This window comes from Staurois parvus, unplaced genomic scaffold, assembly GCF_062004578.1.
Source record: "Staurois parvus isolate SC_StPar_1 unplaced genomic scaffold, SC_StPar_1.0 ptg000300l, whole genome shotgun sequence".
Taxonomy (NCBI): domain Eukaryota; kingdom Metazoa; phylum Chordata; class Amphibia; order Anura; family Ranidae; genus Staurois; species Staurois parvus.
The window spans coordinates 2054578-2076126 of record NW_028318096.1 but is presented as its reverse complement, the minus strand read 5'-3'; the positions used below and the strand labels follow the sequence as shown (position 1 = coordinate 2076126).

Genomic DNA, 21549 nt, shown 5'->3' with positions numbered 1-21549 from the left:
CTATAACTTTCACGTAAACCAATTAATTTACACGTATTGGGTTTTTAGCAAAGACATGTCGCAGAATGCATTTTGGCAGAAATTTATGACTAAATTTGATTTTTTCATTTTTTTTTTTACTGGACATGTTTATAGCAAAAAGTCCAAAATATTGTTTTTTTTTCCTCAAAATTGTCAGCCTTTTTTTTTTATAGCGCAAAAAATAAAAACCACACAGGCGATCAAATACCACCAAAAGAAAGCTCAATTTGTGGGGAAAAAAAGGATGTAAATTTCATTTATGTACCGTATTGCATGACCGCGCAATTGTCCGTTAAACTAGCGCAGCGCTGTATAGCAGAAAAATGGCGTAAATTGCAGTATTTATACCATAGATTGTAGACGCTATAACTTCCACACAAAGCAATCAATATACACTTATTGGGATTTTTTTACCAAAAACATGGAGCAGAATACATTTTGGCCAAAATTTATAACCAACTTTGAGTTTACCATATATTTTTTATAGCAGAAAGTAAAAACTATTGTTTTTCTTCAAAATTTTTGGCCTTTTTTTGTTTATAGCGTGAAAAATAAAAAGCGCACAGGTGATCAAATTACACCGAAAGAAAGCTCTATTTGTGTGAAAAAAAGGACGTAAATTTCGTTTGGGTGCAGCATTGCATGACCGCGCAATTATCAGTTGAATTAGTGCAGCGCCGAGTAGCAAAAAGAGGCCTGGTCATTAAGGGGGGTAAATCCTCAGGAGCTCAAGTGGTTAAAAAAAAAAATATATATATATGTTTTTGGGCTCTAGATTTTCTAGCAAAAAAAACATTGCATGTGAACAAAAGTGCCAGAAAAAGGAAGTTTTTTTTATTAAGGCCTACATAACATCGCATTGTAATAAAAGTTGTATTATCACATCCAGGACCACCAATAAGTGGGTATCGCCTGCCCTCCTGTACAGGGCTTGAGCCAGTAGGAGGGCCTGGGCAGCTGAGAAGATGAAAGAACAGGATGGTGGACAGGAAGTGTGATCACTGAGGTAGGAAGGGGGGTAATTACTGGAAATGATCTCCCTGTGCACCTCTGCGGCAGCTGAAACATGGCTTATTCTCTTCTACCTATTTTTATGTATATTAAAAAATTTGAGAAAAATATAAAAAAAGAGTGGTTGTAAACCTCAGATTTTAAATATGAACAAAGCAAATCCCTCTACAGTGTATAATTCTCTGAGTTAAGATCACTAGGTATCATTTCTGTCTGCTGCTTCATTCCTCTGCTATCAGCATGAATCACTTCTTACACGTTTTCCTGACACCAAGAGAAAAAAAAAAAAAAAAAGTGACATGGGAGGGAGCTCCAGCAGATGGATAGCCTCAGCTCTGTCCCTATGTGCAGGGGTGTGTGTCCTTTTCTCCAATCAGCTCTCAGAACTCTTAACTGAGCTCTGCAATGTGTAATTTCAGATCTCCACCCCTTTTTTCTGAACTCTAGGAAAGCTTTATAAAATTCAGCATTTTGAATTTGAATGGATGTAGAGAAGATCACATAGATAAACAGGTACAACTTATGTAGGAGGATTTGTTTCATCCTGAGGCCAGTCACTTCACTGGGTATAGTATGAGTAAGGGTTTGTAAGTGTGTATGGCTGCGTGAACACAGCTACAGGTCCTACATTGACAGGTGTACAGGTGCAGGTGAGTGGAGCCAAGTGCACACTGTCTATGTTTGGGAAAAATACACCTGCATCCATATGCTTGTCAAATTATCACTGCCTCCCCACAGCATAACATAGGCTGCCTGCACACAACTACAGCCACATAAATAATTGAGAAAAAAAAAAAAAAGCCGATTCACACTGTACAGGCCACAGCTCCCATGTGAATGGGCCCCAAGACCTTATTCACACACAGATCTTTATTAAGGCTATACAGTTTTATCTTTTAGATTTAGCAGGTATTTTGCAACTTACAGTAAGTAGTGTTTAGTTCCAATAAAAATTTTGGTGTACTTTTAGCCAAAGTATTGTTTTAATTTGGTGGGGGAGGGATCCTGTCAGGTAAGCTGTACAGGACCAGTGATTTCTCACAGAAGCCTGACTTTAGTACAGGGTAAATCATCATGTATGATGCCATATGCATCTGTGATGTGTGTGTTGCAATAAAAAAATATAGGAGCAGGGGCATTTTTTCTGTGTTAGGCTTCATTTGAATTCCCTGTGGCAATACAGTGTTCTGCAATGCACAATGAAGCTTGCTGTGGTGCATGCATTAATCAATGCATCATGATGTGACCAGACCCAAAAGGTAACCTGTCAAGCATAAAGCCTCCAAAATTAGAAGCGGTGTTAGCAGCAGTTCTCTAACGTGTTGCATAATAGTTTTGGTGCATTTTAGCCAGTTTTTAAGTCACTGCATTGGAATCAGTATTTGGTATACTTCAGTAAAGCAATAGCTGCTCCCATAGCCTCATCACACACAAACACATATTATTTTAAAAGATACCCTTAATTTGCATAATGTAGCTACATACAGATCCAAGTACACGGCTCCAAATTTCAATGTCACAGTGCACAATTTAAAAGTCGATATAAACTGAATGCCATTTTACTTCTAAAAACATATTATAGCCCAATGCCTTTTTTTTTTTTTTTTTTTATATAAGTAAAATACGTTTTTTTTCTCCTTTTTTAATTGTTTGCTTGCTGCTGATCTCCTGTAGTTTCATTGTAGTCATTTCTTGTCCACATGTATGCACTTGAGGAATGACTGCATGGCATTTCTTAAGATCGCTTCCTGATAGTGACAACAGTAGACCATGTGTTCAAACAGTCACTTGAAGCTTCCATTGGAAGCCCACGTGGCCGGGTGACAATGCAGGAGCACATGGATGAAGTGTTGTTGACCTATACCAGAAAGGAACAAGGACCTTAACTACTTGCCTACCAGGCACTATTACCCCCTTCCTGCCCAGGCCAATTTTCAGCTTTCAGCGCTGTTACACTTTGAATGACAATTGCGCAGTAATGCAACACTGTACTCATGAAATTTGTATAACTTGTTTTCACACAAATAGAGCTTACTTTTGGTGGCATTTAATCGCCCCTCTTTTTTTTTTTTGCACTACAAAACGAAAAAAGAGCAAACAAATTTCAAAAGAAAAAAAAAGTTCTTTGTTTCTATTATAAAATTTTGCAAACAGGTACATTTTCTCCTTCACTGATGTGAGTTGATGAGGCGGCACTGATAGGCAGCACTGGTGGGAATTGATAAAGAGGCACTGATATGCAGCACTGACAGGTGGCAACGATGGGCACTGACGAGCGGCACCATTGGGTGGCAGTGCTGGGCATTGATTGGCACTGATGTGCACTTTTAGGGCTGCACTGATAATCAATGCCATTTATCAGTGCAGATGTCCTCTGTGACATTTGTTGGTTTTAAGCAGTACTTTCCTCACGCTGTGACAGCGTTAGAAACATTGCTGCCAATAACTGGCAACTGTATTTACTTTGTGCTTTGTTATCATTTGTGTTATTGGACACAGCTGATCATGTGGTAGAAGGCTGCTGTTATTGGCTTGTTACCTTGTCATGTGAACAGCTGTGTACATAGGACACAGCGATCACAGACAGCGTTGGGTGCGCGCGAGGCGTGCATTTTGGGAGGGCGTCTTATGATGTCCTCCCAGAATTGGACAACTGCGCTGTTGCAGTCATTTGGCTATTGCCCGATTGTCAAGTGGTTAATGGAGAAATTATTAGGTACAGTAATAGTACAGAACAAACTCTTCGTTTACATGCTAATGGAAAGGTGCTGTACTGCAGTGCTGGTATGTAAATGACCCCTAACAAAGAAGTAGCCAGACAGCACTTGGAAATAGTGGTCCCCATGATTTTGCACATTTTTACTATCATTTGTCATTTTAATATAGCACGACTATTTTTAATATAGAGGGGTTCATTGTGCAAAATTAAAACAAAAACAAATGTTTTATACTTCACCTTCCAGAAACATTTTTTAGCATCCTTTACAAAAAAGCTTTTTATTTTACCAGTTTAAATTAAAAACATGCAAACACCATCTATAATGTAACATTACCAGAAAATGGGTGACACTGGTCACTGAAAAACAAAGAACAGAGCAGAGTTTACCTGGTGATCAGTATCCAATAAGAATAGTAAGCGTCTTAGGAGGACAATTAAGTGTGAAAGCTGTGAAGATTTGCCAGGACAGGATTTCACCTATGAATTAAAAAGTGCAGTAAGTATTACAGTAACCAGTTTTAGAAAAAATATATGCTAAAAAAAAATACAAACTCACTGCCATAAAATTAAAGAGGTCCACATAAAAAAAAAGTTATATACTTAAAGCAATAGTAAAGATTTGTTTTTTTTTTTTTGCAAAATAACAAACATGTCTATACTTACCTGCTCTGTGTAGTGGTTTTGCACAGAGCAGCCTGGATCCTCCTTCTCGGGATTCCCCCACAGGCTCTCCTGGCTCTTCCATTCTGTCAGGGGCCCCCACAGCAAGCAGCTTGCTATGGGGGCACTCACTGCTCTGTGTGTTTACTCACACACGGAGCTGTGGCTTGGCCCCATCCCCTCTCATTGGCCGACTGACTGATTGAAAGCAACCGGACCCAATGGCTCCCGCTTGCGGTCTCAGCCAATGAGGAGGCAGAGACCTGGGACAGCCAAGGATGTTGTGTACATCGCTGATCTCGATGGGGTTCAGATAAGTATTGAGGGGGCTGGGGCCACTGCTGCACACAGCAGGCTTTGTTTACTTTCATGCATAGAATTCATGAAGGTAAAAAACCTTGAGCCTTTACAACCGCTTTAAGCACACTCAGGGATTATGGCTCAATCCCCATTGAGTAGATGCTAACTGATAAAAGAACTCTGCTGTTGAAAATCAAGATGTATTTTTGAACTGAAAAACAATAGGAAATTACTACTAACTATAGCTGGTCATACATGTAAAGATGCCACTTGTTTAGCCCAGCAGGCTTAAACCAGTGAAAACAATGATTCTCCATTCCATGAAAGGAGAAATATCCAACTGCCGGCTATTGGCTACAGTCACTATTTGGCCATGTTTTTTTTTGCCTGACCCCTTCGTTTTCTCATTCGAAGTTTGTTGAGCAAAGTGATGTCAGCAGGGCCCCCCACGATTCGAATTTTAATCAATTCAGGAGGAATCTGCTGATATTCAAGCAGTGTATGGCTAACGTACGCCACGTTCATCTTATTCACAAGTCTAAAAGCACAATAAATTTGTGCAGGGGTAATAATACATAGTAAAAGACTTGCATGTCTTAACCACTTGCCCTCCAGAGGATTTACCCCCCCTTAATGACCAGGCCTCTTTTTGCTACTTGGCGCTGCACTAATTCAACTGATAATTGAACTAAACAGCTCATCCACTCCCTCATCATATCACGACTCGACTACTGCAACTCCCTCCTCACTGGCCTGCCTTGCCGCTGGCTATCCCCGCTTCAGTCCATCCTGAATACGGCTGCCAGACTCATTCACCTTTCCAACCGCTCCATCTCCGCCACCCCCCTTTGCCAATCCCTCCACTGGCTTCCGATTGCGCAACGGATCAAATTCAAAATCCTAACACTGACGTACAAAGCTGTCCACCATACTGCCCCGTACTACATCACCGACCTAATATCCAAGTACAACCCAGCACGCACACTCCGCTCCTCACAAGATCTCCTTCTCTCTAGTTCCCTGGTCTCCTGCTCCCATGCCCGCCTCCAGGACTTCTCCAGGGTGTCACCCATCCTCTGGAACTCCCTGCCCCAACCCATCAGATTATCACCTACTCTCCTCTCCTTTAGGCGCACCCTGAAAACCCATCTCTTCAGGGAAGCCTACCCCACCCCCTGCTAACCTGCCGACCTCCTCCATTCTTCCTACCACTCCATCCCCCACAGCTATCTCCTCCTGTACCACTATCCCCTCCCTCCTAGATTGTAAACTCGAAAGAGTGGGGCCCTCGATCCCCTCATGTTTTGCATTGTATTGGTATTGTTCTGTCACATGTTCTGTCCCCCTTTGTAATGTACAGCGCTGAGCGAACCATTGGCGCTTTATAAATACTGTATAATAATAATAATTGCGCAGTCATGCAATGCTTTACCCAAACGAAATTTCCGTCTTTTTTTTCACACAAATAGAGCTTTCTTTCGGTGGTATTTTATAACCTGTGCGCTTTTTATTTTTCGCGCTATAAACAAAAAAAAGACAGAAAATTTTGAAGAAAACCGTTTACTTTCGCCTATAAAAAAAATATATAGTAAACTAAAAGTTAGTTATAAATTTAGGCCAAAATGTATTCTGCTCCATGTTTTTGGTAAAGAAAAATCCTAATAAGTGTACATTGATTGCTTTGTGTGAAAGTTATAGCATCTACAAACTATGGTATAGATACTGCAATTTACGCCATTTTTTTTTTGCTATACAGCACTGCTCTAATTTAACTGACAATTGCGCGGTCATGCAATATGGTACATAAATGAAATGTGTACTATTTTGGTAGCAAATCCTCCTGCGCTTAAATGGATAATCCCTAACCTGCTCACACCCAAACCTATACCCAATAGGAGTACATATAATAAACAGCAAATAATAGTGTGGCACTAATATAATTATTATTATTATACAGTATTTATAAAGCGCCAATAGTTCGCTCAGCGCTGTACATTACAAAGGGGGACAGAACATGTGACAGAACAATACCAATACAATGCAAAACATGAGGGGATTGAGGGCCCTGCTCTTTCGAGCTTACAATCTAGGAGGGAGGGGATGGTGGTACAGGAGATAGCTGTGGGGGATGGTGTGGTAGGAAGACTGGAGGAGGTCGGCAAGTTAGCAGGGGGTGGGGTAGGCTTCCCTGAAGAGATGGGTTTTCAGGGTGCGCCTAAAGGAGAGGAGAGTAGGTGATAATCTGATGGGTTGGGGCAGGGAGTTCCAGAGGATGGGTGACACCCTGGAGAAGTCCTGGAGGCGGGCATGGGAGGAGACCACCAGGGAACTAGAGAGAAGGAGGTCTTGTGAGGTGCGGAGTGTGCGTGCTGGGCGGTACTTGGATATTAGGTCAGTGATGTAGTTCGGGGCAGTATGGTAGACAGCTTTGTACGTCAGCGTTAGGATTTTGAATTTGATCCGTTGCGCAATCAGAAGCCAGTGGAGGGATTGGCAAAGGGGGGTGGCGGAGACGGAGCGGTTAGAGAGGTGAATGAGTCTGGCATCCATATTCAGGATGGACTGAAGCGGGGATAGCCAGCAGCGAGGCAGGCCAGTGAGGAGGGAGTTGCAGTAGTCGAGTCGTGATATGAGGGAGTGGATGAGCTGTTTAGAGGTTTCTGGAGTTAGGAACGTGCGGATTTTGCCGATGTTGCGGAGGTGGAGTTTGTTAAAGATTGGACTTGGGGCTAGAAGGATAGGTTGGAATCCAGAATGACACCAAGTACTCTGGCCTGCGGGGCGGTTTTGACGGTAGCGTTGTTCGATGTGATAGAGAAGTCAATGGGGGTGGTGTCCGGGCTGGGGGGAAGACAAGAAACTCGGTTTTGGAGAGGTTCAGTTTAAGGAAGTGGAGCGACATCCAGTCTGATATGTCGCCCAGCAGGTGTGTCGTCAGCATAGAGGTGGTAGTTGAAGCCGTGAGAGTGTATGAGTTGGCCAAGGGAGGAGGTGTAGATGGAGAAGAGAAGGGGCCCGAGGACAGAGCCTTGAGGGACCCCAACAGAGAGGGGGAGTGAGAGGGAGGTGGTAGCATTATAGGTAATGCTGAAAGAGTGTTGTGACAGGTAGGATGAGAGCCAGGAGAGAGCAGAATCTCTGAGGTCGAGGGAGTGTAGTTTTTTTTTTGAGGAGGAGGGGGTGGTCGACTGTGTCGAAGGCCGCAGAGAGGTCAAGGAGTAGGAGCACTGAATAGTGGCCATTAGCTTTGGCAGTTAACAGGTCGTTGGAGAGTTTGAGTTAGGCAGTTTCGGTGGAGTGTAGGGGACAGAAGCCGGACTGTAGGGGATCGAGGAGGTTGTTGTCGTTGAGGTGAGAGCATAGGCGGGTGTAAACTAGGCGCTCGAGGAGTTTAGATGTAAATGGGAGCAGGAAGATGGGTCTGAGGTTGTTCGGGTCATTGGGGTCCAGGGAGGGCTTTTTAAGTATCGGGGTGATGTGTGCATGTTTCAGAGGGGAGGGGAAAGTGCCGGAGGAGAGGGAGAGATTGAAGATGTGGGTGAGGGAGCGTAGGATGGAGGGGGAGGGAGGTCATAGGAGTTGTGAGGGGATAGGGTCAAGGGGGCAGGTGGTGAGGCGGGCATCAGAGAGGATCTTGGAGACTTCCTTGATGGTAGTAAGGTCAAAAGGTGCGGAGTGTTGGAGGAGCTTCAGTATGAGGAATGTAGGGTGGGGTGGAAGAGGAATTCAGAGCAGTGGTGGGGCCGTGGGAGAGGGGTGATGAGGGGGTAGCTGAGTGAGGGGGAAGGGGGTTGGAGGGAGTTTGAGCAGCGACGAAGTCCCTGCGGGTTATGTCGAGGGGGAGGGGAGATGAGGGGGTAGCTGTGTGAGAGGGGACGGGTTGAGAGGGCATGTGAGTTGCGGCAATGTCCTTGCAAATTGTGTCAATCTTGTTTTTGAAGTGATTGGCAATCTCAAGGGCAGTGAGTGAGGTGCTGGGTGGAGGTGGGGGTGGCGAGAGTAGAGAGTTGAAGGTGGAGAAGAGTCGGCGAGGATTGGAGGAGAGGGCCTTGAGGAGGGTCAGGAAGTAGGCTTGTTTGGCAGCGTGGAGGGAGGAGGTGTAGGTGTGGAAGGCAGATTTGTAGCGGGTGAAGGCTTGTTGGGATTTGGTTTTGCGCCATAGTCGCTCCAGGGCACGACTGTGTCGTTTGAGGGTTTTGGTGTGATCAGTCTGCCAGGGCTGGAGCGGTCGGGGTCTGATGTTGCGTGTGGTTAAAGGCGCTAGTGAGTCAAGGGCTGTTGAGAGCGCGTTGTAGGCAGTCATAGCCAAGTCGGGGCAGGACAGGGGGAGGATCCTGTCGTGGAGTTGATCAGCTGCAGAGTGGAGGGGGGGCAGGGTTAAGGTTACGGAGGTTACGGCTGGTAGTAGTGTGACATTTGGAGGGGTAGGCGTTGGAGGACGAGGAGATAGAGAAGGTAATCAGGTTGTGGTCAGAGAGAGGGAAGGGGGTGTTAGTGAGGTTGTGGGGAGCGCAGCGGTTGGAGAAGACAAGATCAAGGATATTACCGTCAGAGTGGGTGGTGGATTGTATGCACTGTGCAAGTGCAAAGGAGGAGGTTAAGTGGAGGAGACGGGCTGTGTCCGGGTTGTCAAGGTTGACAGGGATAATAAATGCATAAACAATAATACAAGTGTATAATGACACTACATATCTGGTGATATGATCCTACCAGGATCTGATAGTGAAATAATGTACAGTGACAATGTGAGAAAGGAATAAATCCTATTAGGTAAGTGAAACACAACCCAACTCCACAATCCCCCCTATTCACACTTGAGGGATCAAACAATCTCAAATACTATAGTATAAATAAGTGGATCCCCTACCAGGGGGATATGGAACCTACCAAAAAGTGATAAGTGCCAAACCAACACACTTAACCACATACAAATGTTCACATAAATAAAAGTGCAATAATATTGCTCATAAACACATAATAAATTCACAAAAAACGTCCAAAATAGATAAAATGATATATAAATATATACACGTGATCCATCAACGAAATCATGCAGGTGATGAAGTGAATGCGTGATCACAGCAATAGTGAAAAATCCTCAAGTGGCCAAAATACCCCCTTACCTCCTTACATTGACCCCAAGGGCCTTATAGGATCACACCACGATCCTTACAAGTAATGGTTCGTCACAGGATAAATATCCACACTGGATTCCATCAATCCAGGTTGCAGTCGGTGGTCCTGGTGCAGCGCTCAGCCCTCAGCTCCCACATCAGAGTCTCCCACCCCCGCCACTCCGGTGCGATGAATGAGCAGAGCCAGGCACACCTGTGGGCGATGCACACATCCGCTCTCCAGCACAATACCAGACAGGAAGCAGAAAAACACAGAGAAAGAGGAACCTATAAACTAGAAACATTGGATATATCCATTCATGTGGCTGCATTTTTTTCATTAGTAACTGCCTCTAAACGCTGAAATCATAACACTTGTGTTTGGAAGGCTGAACTTAAACTAAAGAATTATATGATCCTTATGGGAGAGTGAGCGGTATTGCTGTTACCGGTGTCTGGAGGGGACCCAAGAGGAGAGGAGTAAGTGTCACCATTGATGGGATCCAGTGCAGATATTTATCCTTTGATGAACCATTACCTGTAAGGATCGTGGTAAGATCCTATAAGCGAGCTGGCCCTTGGGGTCACTGTAAAGAGGTGAGGGGGCATTTTGGCCACTTGAGGATTTTTCACTATTGCTTTGATCAGGCATTTACTTCATCACCTGCACCATTTCGTTGATGGATCACGTATATATATATTTATATATCATTTTATCTATTGGACATTTTTTGTGAATTTATTATGTGTTTATGAGCAATATTATTGCACTTTTATTTATGTGAACATTTGTATGTGGTTAAGTGTGTTGGTTTGGCACTTTTCACTTTTTGGTAGGTTCCATATCCCCCTGGTAGGGGATCCACTTATTTATACTATAGTATTTGAGATTGTTTGATCCCTCAAGTGTGAAGTTATTTCACTATCAGATCCTGGTAGGATCATATCACCAGATATTTTGTGTCATTATACACTTGTATTATTGTTTATGCATTTATTATATTAGAGCCACACTATTATTTGCTGTTTATTATATGTCCTTTTTCAGACAAATAGAGCTTTCTTTTGGTGGTATTTGATCACCTGTGCGCTTTTTATTTTTGGTACTATAAACAAAAAGTTTTGAGAAAAAAAAAAAAAAAAAAAACTCATTTCTGTCATAAATAATATCCAAAAAACTAAAATTTCATCATAAATTTATGCCAGAATGTATTTCGCTACATGATTTTGGTTAAAAAATAAGTGTATATGTATTGCTTTGTGAGAAAGTTATAGCATCTACAAACTATGGTATAGATCGGGTGTCGGCAACCCGCGGCTCCAGAGCCGCATGCGGCTCTTTTTCACCTTTGCTGCGGCTCCGGAGCACACTGCCCACCAGGTGACAGGCAATAGGGTTGCCATAGCTCAGTGGTCGGCAAGCCGCGGCTATTTACACATTTTAATGCGGCTCTTCTGTGTGCCGGGCAGCCGTCCCAAAAGTCAGGACTCTGCAGCTAGCCCAGCAATGGGCAAACTACGGCCCGGCGGACCTTTTAATCCGGCCCGCGGAGCGTGGCAAACATTGGCTGTCAGGATGTAGGTGGGGCAGCGTGACAAACTCCTCTCACAGTCCGCCCTGAAGACCGGAACAGCGCGGGAACACGGCGAGAGGAACGCGCGGAGCAAAGGTAAGTGAATTGACACAATATGGGGAATGAATTACTATAGGGGGGATGAATTACTATAGGGGGGATGAATTACTATAGGGGGGATGTATTTTCAGTTTTAAAAATGTGGCTCTCAAAATAAATTTCAATCGTGGTTTTGGCGAGATTTGGCTCAGTTGAAAAAAAAGGTTGCCCACCACTGACCTAAGGCTATGATTGTGATTATGACGATACACTGTGGCCCTGATTAACCCTTTGCTTACTGGGCCTTTAAACCCCCTTCATGACCAGAGCGCTTTTTGCAATATATGCAGTGTCGGATTTGTTTTAAATGTTGCAATAGTTTTGCGGCTCCCAGTCCCAGCCAAGTGGCTCTTTATGTCTTAAAGGTTGCAGACCCCTGGTATAGATAATGGAATTTACACAGCTTTTACTTTCTGACTGCCCATCCCATTTCTTGAGGTTCTAAAATACCAGGATAGTACAAACACCCCAAATTACCGCTTTTCGTAAAGTAGACACCCTAAGCTATCTGCTGAGAGGCATATTGAGTCCATGGAAGATTTACTTTTTTCCACAAGTTTCTGGAAAATGACAAACGTTTTTCTTTTTAACACAAAGTTGTAATTTAAACGATATATTTCTCGCACAAGCCATGGGTATATGTGGAAGTAACCTCAAAATACATTCTGCTACTTCTAGTGAGTATGGGGATACCACATCTATGAGAGACTTTTTGGGAGCCTAGCCACATACTGGAGCCTGAAATCCAATGACAACTTTGAAAGCCTGAAGGTGCGCAACTTCCTCATTTCACTTCCTCACTACCTATCACAAAGTTGAAGGCCCTTAAATCCCAGGATAGCACCAACCCCCCCCCCCCAAATGATCCCTTTTTGGAAAGTAGACACCCCAAGGAATTTAAAAAGAGGCATTGTATTTTGCAGATCTCATTTTTTCCTCACAAGGTATTTAAATATATAAAAAAAAAATAGAAAAAATATGTTTTTGTTTTTTTTATTCATTTTTCCAAAAACTTGTGGCAACAAATAAGATCTACAAAATACTTACCATGCTTCTTATCAAATTCTTTGGGGTGTCTGCTTTCCAAAAAGGGGTCATTTGGGGGGTTAGATGCTATCCTGGCATTTCAGGGCCTCCAAAACTGCGAGAGGTAGTCTGGAAGTGTAATGAGGAAATAAAGCCCTTTAAATGCCTGAAGGTGCTTATTGGATTTTGGGGTCCTGTACTTGGCTAGACTGCCAAAACGTCTCTCACATGTGGTACCTCCATACTCAGGAGAAGTAGCAGAATATATTTTGGGGAGTTTTTCCACATATACCCATGGCATGTGTGAGCAGTAAATCATTTAAGTGACAATTTTGTGTAGAAAAAAAAAATTGTCATTTTCCAAAAACTTGTGGTAAAAAAATTCTTCTATTGATTCAACATGTCTCTCAGCAAATAGTTTGGGGTGTCTACTTTCCAAAAAGGGGTCATATTGGGGGGTGGGGGCGTTTAATGTCCAGAATTAAATGTTTATGCCACACATCACTCACTTTTCTAACCACGTGAAGATCAAGCCTTTACAGACACTTTTTTGTTCACATGAAAACAAATCCATATTTTGTGCTAGGAAATTAATTTAAACCCCAAACATATATTTTTTTAAAGCAAACACCCTAATGAATAAAATGGTGGATGCTGCAATTTTTTATTTCACAATAGTATTCGCACAGCAATTTAAAAAACAAAAAAAAACAAACTTTTTTTTTACTTTTAATGCGCAAAAACACAATATATCGGCCATATATATTTGGTAAAACACAAAAGATGTTATGCCGAGTAAATAGGTACGAAAAATGACATGCTTTAAAACTGCGCATGCCCGTGCAATGGCGACAAACTGCATACGTTTTTAATATCCATAGGCAAGGTTTTAAAAGCCTTTACAAGCTACCATTTTAGATTTACAGAGGAGGTGTAGTGTTAGAATTACTGCCATTGATCTGACGTTCACGGCGATACCTCACATGCATGGTGCAACCGCTGTTTACATACCAGTACAGGGTCAACGCACGCTCCACAGGTGTGAGCACATGGGGGGGGAGGTTATTTTTAGGTTTTTTTTTTATACTGTCCCTTTAATTTTTATTTTTTTTTTTTATCACTTTTAATGCTATCACAGGGAATGCAAATGTCCCCTATAACTTCAATGGGCATTGTCATATAGTCTTTTTTGAGAAATCTGGGGTCTATCAGACTCTAGATATCTCCTCTGCCCTTACATTATCTAATCAAACCAAGATCAGTGTGATAAGATGCTTTCCCAATTTACAAATGGCGCTGTTTATATCCTGCAAAACTGAAGTGATTAAATGCTAATAGCTTCCGATTTCGTAGGCTATAAAGATGATTGGCACCACTCTGGTCTCCAATCAGCTCTATGGTCAGCTGGCAGAAACACTGGCTGCATTCTCAGGTTCCCCTGATGGCACGGGACTGCCCGGAAGGCCGTGGAAGGCAAAGTGGGGGGGGGGGGGGCATCAATTCCTGCTGCTTGTAAAAGCAATCCTGCAGCCAATTAGCCACTAGGATTGCTTTTACATGAAAGCCAATCGCCGGATGAAAAAAATTATACCAGGATAACGCCACCAGCTGTAGGCATCATCCTGGCATAACCATTCAAAGTCCAGTGATGTACCAGTACATCGCTGGTCCTTGGGTATATATGCCATGTCCTTTTTTTTCTTTTTGTATGCAGTCTGTGGGCTGAATGAAAAAAAGAGAAGAAATCTCTGCCAGAAAAAGTGTGGTATGCCCATTAGAATATTCCTCCCTGCATCCACCCACTTCTAATGGTGGGCACACATTAGGTCGCACTGTGCCACATGCACCAGTTCCAAGAATGTATAAATGTCTAAATAGTGGCATGCTTGAATAAAAAAAATTGTCCACATATAAGTGGTACCCCATATGGAAAAAGAAGGACACCAAGTCCCACACTATCTTGCCACTGCTCCCCATGTAGTCTGGGCAACCGGGGGGGCTCCACGTGACTATCTCTTCCCTCGCAAATCTGAAACTTATATGTATAGCCTGTTGCCCTCTCACAGGTCTTATACGTGTTGACCCCATATCTGGCATGCTTGCTAGGGAAAAATTGTTTGAATGCAAGGTGGCCAGAAAAATTAATGAGGGATTCATCAAAGCAGATTTTTTGCTGGGGGGTACAGACATCTGCAAATTTTTGGTTAAGGTGATTTACGAGGGGCCGAATTTTGTGGAGACGGTAAAATTCAGTGTCACCTCGAGGACGACAGTGTATTGTTGTTGAAATGCATTAAACACATTATACTCTCATATCTATGCCTGGCCATGGTAGCAGAGAACACGGGCATATGATGAATCAAGTCTGTGGACCAATGCAACCGCAATTCATTTTTTTAATAATGCCTATGTTAAGGGTTAGGTCCAAAAAAAATTTAAATTCTGAAACCGTAATGCGTTTCCATGCAAATTGTCTGGCAAGGTTTGAATCTGGGTTGGCGGCGATAAATTGTTGTGCATAGAAATTGCTTTAATCTACAATCAATGCATACAGATCTTCCATGAAAAACTGCTCAAAAATCAAGGGGAGTAGCTAAATTTGCTGTTTCCACCTGAATTCCAGGTTGGGCAGTGAATGGGGGGAGTAAGGGTGCTGCAGAATTTGTGGGCTGCCAATTGGGATTTGCAAACACATCCGGAAGGATACTATGGGCTCTACAGACCTGTGTACGAAATCTTTGTGGTTGCAGGACAATACTTATACTCGCCACCGCACCAGCTTGTACTGCACTTATGGGACTCGCCACGTCACCAAGTGATACTGCAGTGCTGGTATGTGAAAGACCAGGATGTACAAGGCCACTGGTGCTCGCCAGTTCACCAAAAGGTAGCGTGGCACTAGTACTGACACTCTGCTGCATATGAGTCATCAAAATTTACCAGCAAGTGCTAACACAGATCAGGCCTGATTCAGCAAATACTGCGGTTTTGTGTGCAATATATCAAGTGACAGTGACCTACTGACACTGCACTTGCTGGGAGAGAAGAGGGGGGTAAGCGTAGGGGCTAAACGCAGGTGCTGGGGCTGCTCCCGCTAACGCTGCGTTTTTGGGGACGCTATACTAATGTGAACACTGGTATAGTGCTGATCTGATCAAAGATATTGATCCGTTCAGACACTATACTAGCAATGGAGGTTTATGGTGTATGATCTTGTTCCTGGCAATCAAGGGGTTAAATGTGATTACTGGTGTACTGACGGGCAATCTGGGAGGGGCGTGAAAACCACGGGAGTGCCGATCACGTATATACAGTGAGGAACAGAAGTATTTAAACACCCTGCGATTTTGCAAGTCCTCCCACTTAAAAATCATGGAGGGGTCTGATATTCACATTGTAGGTGCATTCCCACTCTGAGAGACGAAATTAAAAAAAAATTCAGGAAATCACATTGTATGATTTTTAAAGAATTTGTCTTGTACTGCTGAACATAAGTATTTGAACGCCTGAGAAAATCAGTGTTAATATTTGATACAGAAGCCTTTGCAATTACAGAGGTCAAACGTTTCCTGTAGTTCTTGACCAGGTTTGCACACACCAACAGGGATTTTGTCCCACTCCTCCACACAGATCTCCTCTAGATCTGTCAGGTTTCGCGGCTGTCGCTTAGCAACACAGAGTTTCAGCTCCCTCCAAAGATGTTCTATTGGATTTAGGTCTGGAGACTGGCTAGGCCACTCCAGAACCTTGATATGCCTCGTACGGAGCCACTCCTTGGTTATCCTGGCTGTGTGCTTCGAGTCGTTGTCATGTTGGAAGACCCAGCCACGACCCATCTTCAATGCTCTGACTGAGGGAAGGAGGTTGTTGTCAAAATCACACAATAAATGGCCCCATTCATCCTCTCAATACAGTGCAGTCGTCCTGCCCCTTCGCAGAAAAGCACCCCCAAAGCATGATGTTACCACAGTAGGGATGGTGTTCTTGGGATGCAACTCATCCTTTTTCCTCCAAACACGACGAGGGAAGTTGAGACCAAAAAGTTCTACTTTGGTCTCATCTGACCACATGACTTTCTCCCATGCCTCCTCTGGATCATCCAGATGGTCATTGGCAAACTTCAGACGGGCCTGGACATGTGAAGACGACCAGGGGAACCTTCCGTGCAATGCATGATTTGAAACCATGACGGCGTAGTGTTCTACCGACAGTGACCTTTGAAACTGTGGTCCCAGCTCTCTTCATGTCATTGACCAGCTCCTCCCTTGTAGTTCTGAGCTGATTCCTCACCTTTCTTATCATCAGTGATACCCCACGAGGTGAGATCTTGCATGGAGCCCCAGTCCGAGGGAGACTGACAGTCATCTTTAGCCTCTTCCATTTTCTAACAATTGCTCCAACGGTTGATCTATTTTCACCAAGCTGCTTAGCAATTGCCCCGAAGCCTTTTCCAGCCTTGTGGAGGTCCACAATTTTGTCTCTGGTGTCTTTTGACAGCTCTTTGGTCTTGCCCATGGTAGTAGTTGGCGTCTGACTGACTGTGGGGTGGACAGGTGTCTTTAAAGAGCTCAGACAGGTGCTACTAAGTTAGATTAATGAGTGGAGTTGAGGTGGACTTTTTAAAGGCACAGTAATAGGTCTTTGAGAGCCAGAATTCTTGCTGTTTCTTAGGTGTTCAAATACTATTAAATTTGTCAGCAGTGCAAGACAAATAAATTCTTTAAAAATCATACAAGGTGATTTCCTGAATTTTTTTTTTAAATTCTGTCTCTCAGAGTGGGAATGAACCTACAATGTGAATTTCAGACCCCTCCATGATTTCTAAGTAGGAGAACTTGCAAAATCGCAGGGTGTTCAAATACTTCTGTTCCTCACTGTTTTTGAACACCGTGCCACCCTGTAGCAGTATTTTTGCTATAGGGCAGTCAGGAAGTGTTTACAGAAGCGGTTTGTGTTATGGCGCTGCGTTTTATTTTTTGTGCTATAAAAAAAAAATGTCCGACAATTTTGAGAAAAAAAATATTTTGGACTTTCTGCTGTAAAACATATCCAGTAAAAAAATATAAAAATCAAATTTAGTCATACATTTCTGCCAAAATGTATTCTGCGACATGTCTTTGCTGATAAAAATCCCAATACATGTAAAATAATTAGTTTACGTGAAAGTTATAGCGTTTACAAATGGCGGTATAGATACTGGATTTTTTAATACTAATAATAGCGGCGATCAGCGACTTATGGCGGGGCTGCGGCGGACATTCTGACACGGGGGGGGGGGGGGTTACTGGCTTGGGGGTCACTGACATCCCCAGTGACACCAATACAGTGATCAGTGCAAGAAAAAAAAAGCACTGACACTGTATTAATGGAACTAGGGAGGAAGGGGTTAACATTAAAAGGCAATCAAAGGGTGAACTGTGTGATGGGAGTGTTTTGCTAGGGGGCGGGGGGGTGTACTTCACTGTTACACACTGCTTCGGATTGCGGAGTTCAGCTTTCCGGAACAGTGTGCCGAAAACTGACAGGGAGAAGAACTCCAATGAAAACAATGCAGCTGCGCTCCCTGTCAGTGTTTGCCGGCAATGGCCGGGCTCCGGCGGGTAGGACGGTCGTGCACCCCCTACCCCGAAAACAGGATGACGTTTATAAATGTGATCCTGTGCACAGGGGCTGCTTTGCCACAGTATACGTACTGTGGGTGGTCCCTTAGTGGTTAAAGTGGTTGTAAGCCTCTGAAATTAACAGAGAATATCCCTCTATAGAGTGTTTTAGCCTCAATTCAGAGAGCCTAGTTTTATTTCTGTCTCTTCTCTTGTTCCTATCTGTATTAGTCACTTCTGGTTATCCTGACACAACAGAATCTCAGGTGCACGCCTACTACCCCTTTCCCACTAGCAGAAAGAAGATGACTGACAGCCTCAGTGTTGCAGGTTTCCCTATGAGACTGCATGGGGGGTCCTTTCCCTCCACTCAGGTCTCATATTATGTTGTACACTCAGCTTTCCTTTCTCTGCTGTGCAGTGTGTGACATCGGATACCAGACCCCTGCCCGGCGAAGCTGAGAAATATCCTTTAATCTGTGTGTTTTAGAAGGCTATAGAGAAGAAGTTGTACATGTTTATCTGTATCCATTTTCTAAGGAGGCTTTGCTTCAACTGTATCTTGCCACTTCAATGGGTATATGTAGTGGTTTACAATCACTTTAATGACTCTCCTTTATTTCCAGGATTTATAGTTTTTACTAAAGTAGTTTTTTTTAACCGAAAGTGACAGGGTAATCCAAGCAATCAAAGAATGGGCACAAAATAACTAGTAATTAATCTAAGGTGTACTTTTATCATGTTAATTGTTAAAAGAATTCACTAACGTAATAATTATATTACATCCCATCCACTGAATGGAAACAGAATTTCAAGTTTACACTGTAACCAGAACTCTGCTTTCACCTCCTGAGGCCATGATGTCATCACTTTGCTCCTTTGTTGTCCTACTAAGACCCCATTGGAAAGATTCATTACCTAGAGTCATGTGAAAAAAAGTATATATCACTTAGAAATTGCTGACTTTTTCCAACAAATATGAAAAGATATTTGTTCAAATGCTTCCCACACATAAATGTGATATACTTCAGTAAAACACAAGGAATATTATGTCAGATGCTCATGTAGAGCTGCAAATTTTTCCAAAGAACTAGGCAAATCCTTTGCCTTTGGCAAAATCCTGAGCGGAGTAGATAATTTTTGCTACATTTTCTGTACATTAAATCATTAGTAAAACACTTAAAATTTTTAAAACATCAGGAAAAAGTACACCTCAGAAGCTGCTATTGCCAGACCAAGCAAAAACAACTTCTTGTAGGCATTTTGCATAACTGTCCAAAAGTTTTTTTTACATCAACTCAGGGAAAATTTTGACCACACCTTCATGCAAAATTCCTTCAAATGCAAGAGGTTTGTGAGCTTCCTTGCATAAACTGCCTTTTTTACACCACCCTGCTACATTTTAACTTGAACCATTGCTTGGTAGATTTTCTAGTGTACTTTGAATCACTATCCTGTTAAAAGAATTCAACAAGTCATGAGACTCACGTCGCATGACAACAGCATGTTTGCACACGGTTGTGTGGTGCCCCATTCAGTTGAATGTGCTGCATTCGTGGGTGGTACTACCTGTTGAACACATCAGTGGGGATAATGTTTGCCCCGCTGTATTCGAGCATAAACCCACTGTATGCTGCCTTTGCAGCATAAGAGGAATCGGTCGGTGCGGGGGTTCCTGCAAAAGCATGGCTCAAATGCACGTTTTTACCATCCCCCATCAAACACTCTTATAAATGTTTAAAATGTATTATATGTGTCAGCAGGGTAGAGGTAAGGTTGGTGTCAGTCAGCAGAGCAGTGGACGGTGTCAGAAAGTAGACCAATGGATGAGTCAGAGCGTTGGTGTCAATAGGACAGTGAATGGCATCAGGTTTTTTGTTTTTAATATTTAACTTATTTACAATTTTTGTTAGGAGCCCAGTTAGTGGGCTTGGGTGAAATATTGGGGGTCTGTTTACACCCATAATGTCTCCCTTTTGAGACAGAGAAAGGGACCAAGGGCAGAGATTCCCCAGTCCCTTTCTCTGCAGCCTCAGCTGCACTGGACAGTGAATGAATGAGAATTCCTTTGTGCTGAGCGGCTTCCTATTCATTCACAAACTGAAGCATAGTAAACACAGTTTACCATGCTTCATATATGACTGAATACAGCGAGTGCTTGGTATCGATCGCTCACTGTTTATTCAGAAAAGAAAGGGGCTGGTAAATGACATTTACCTGCTCCTTCTCTGGCTCTCCATCCTGAAACATCCTGCTGAGTGCCTGTGCCTGCAACAGCAGCCAGCAGGAGGGAAGAGGAGGGAAGCCAGCAGAACTGCTTAGAAAGGAAGTTAAGGGGGGACAGGGGTAGGTCCAGGCATGATGATTAGATAGATTAGGTAGGTCCACATATTACCCTGTTTTAGTATATCTAAAGTTGATTGAATGGCCAGATTGTAAAGTGTATGGTGACCTTTAGAAGGAGTTGTGATTAACTTCTACAGTAACACCTGCTACTGGCGCTCCATAAAGAATTCAACAATCCTGCTCAGGGTCTTAAGAGTAGAAGATTTTAAGTAGTACTTTACTAGTTTCGGGGTATTTATGTCCAATCATAACAATGGGGAACCAATTGTTTTTTTCAAGGCCTACAGTTGTGACCAAAATTATTCAACCCCCAATGCTGTAAAGGGGTTTAGGGACTATAGTGTACATTTGGAATTGTATTCAGAATCAAATCCTACAAGGACGTTGTAACTACCCAAATGCAACTAAAATGACATCAATTGTTTATGTAATACAGTAGTAAATGGTTCTTATGTGGTTTCTTCATTGCCACAATTATTCAACCCCTTAAAGACTACCACTCTGAAGAACAGAGGTTCATACAGGTGCTTTCCATCAGGTATTGAAAACACCTGTGGATGTCACCGAGCAGCAATCAAGCATAATAAGCACCAATTAGGCAGCTTTAAAATGACTGTGATACTCAGCTCCTTCTAGACATTTACTGGTGTGGTTACAAACATGGTGAAGGCAAGAGAATGGTCCAGGAAGACAAGAGAAGAGGTGATTTCTCTTCACAGGAAGGGCAATGGCTATAAGAAGATTGCAAAGATGTTAAACATACCAAGAGACACCTTAGGAAGCATCATTCGCAAATTCAAGGCAAAGGGCACTGTTGAAACGCTACCTGGTCGTGGCAGAAAGAAGATGCTGACTTCGACTGCTGTGCGCTACCTGAAGCGTAGAGTGGAGAGAAGTCCCCGTGTGACTGCTGAGGAACTGAGAAAAGATTTGTCAGATGTGGGTACAGAAGTTTCAGCCCAGACAATAAGACGCACACTGCGTAATGAAGGCCTCCGTGCCAGAACTCCCAGGCGTACCCCCTTGCTGTCTCCAAAGAATAAGAAGAGTCGACTGCAGTATGCCAAAAGCCATGTGGA

The 21549-nt window shown here is 43.1% G+C and overlaps 1 protein-coding gene across 1 annotated transcript in view; it reads right to left on the bottom strand.

Moving 5' to 3' along the window:
- Positions 1-4138: 4138 nt before the first annotated feature.
- The window catches only part of FIRRM (FIGNL1 interacting regulator of recombination and mitosis), a gene marked incomplete at its 3' end in the record, with an annotated part of 101330 nt that continues 83919 nt past the window's right edge, over positions 4139-21549 (bottom strand). Inside the window, exon 15 of the mRNA XM_089683064.1 lies at positions 4139-4228. Coding sequence (XP_089539190.1) covers positions 4139-4228 — 90 coding nt within the window. The remainder of the gene's footprint in view (positions 4229-21549) is intronic.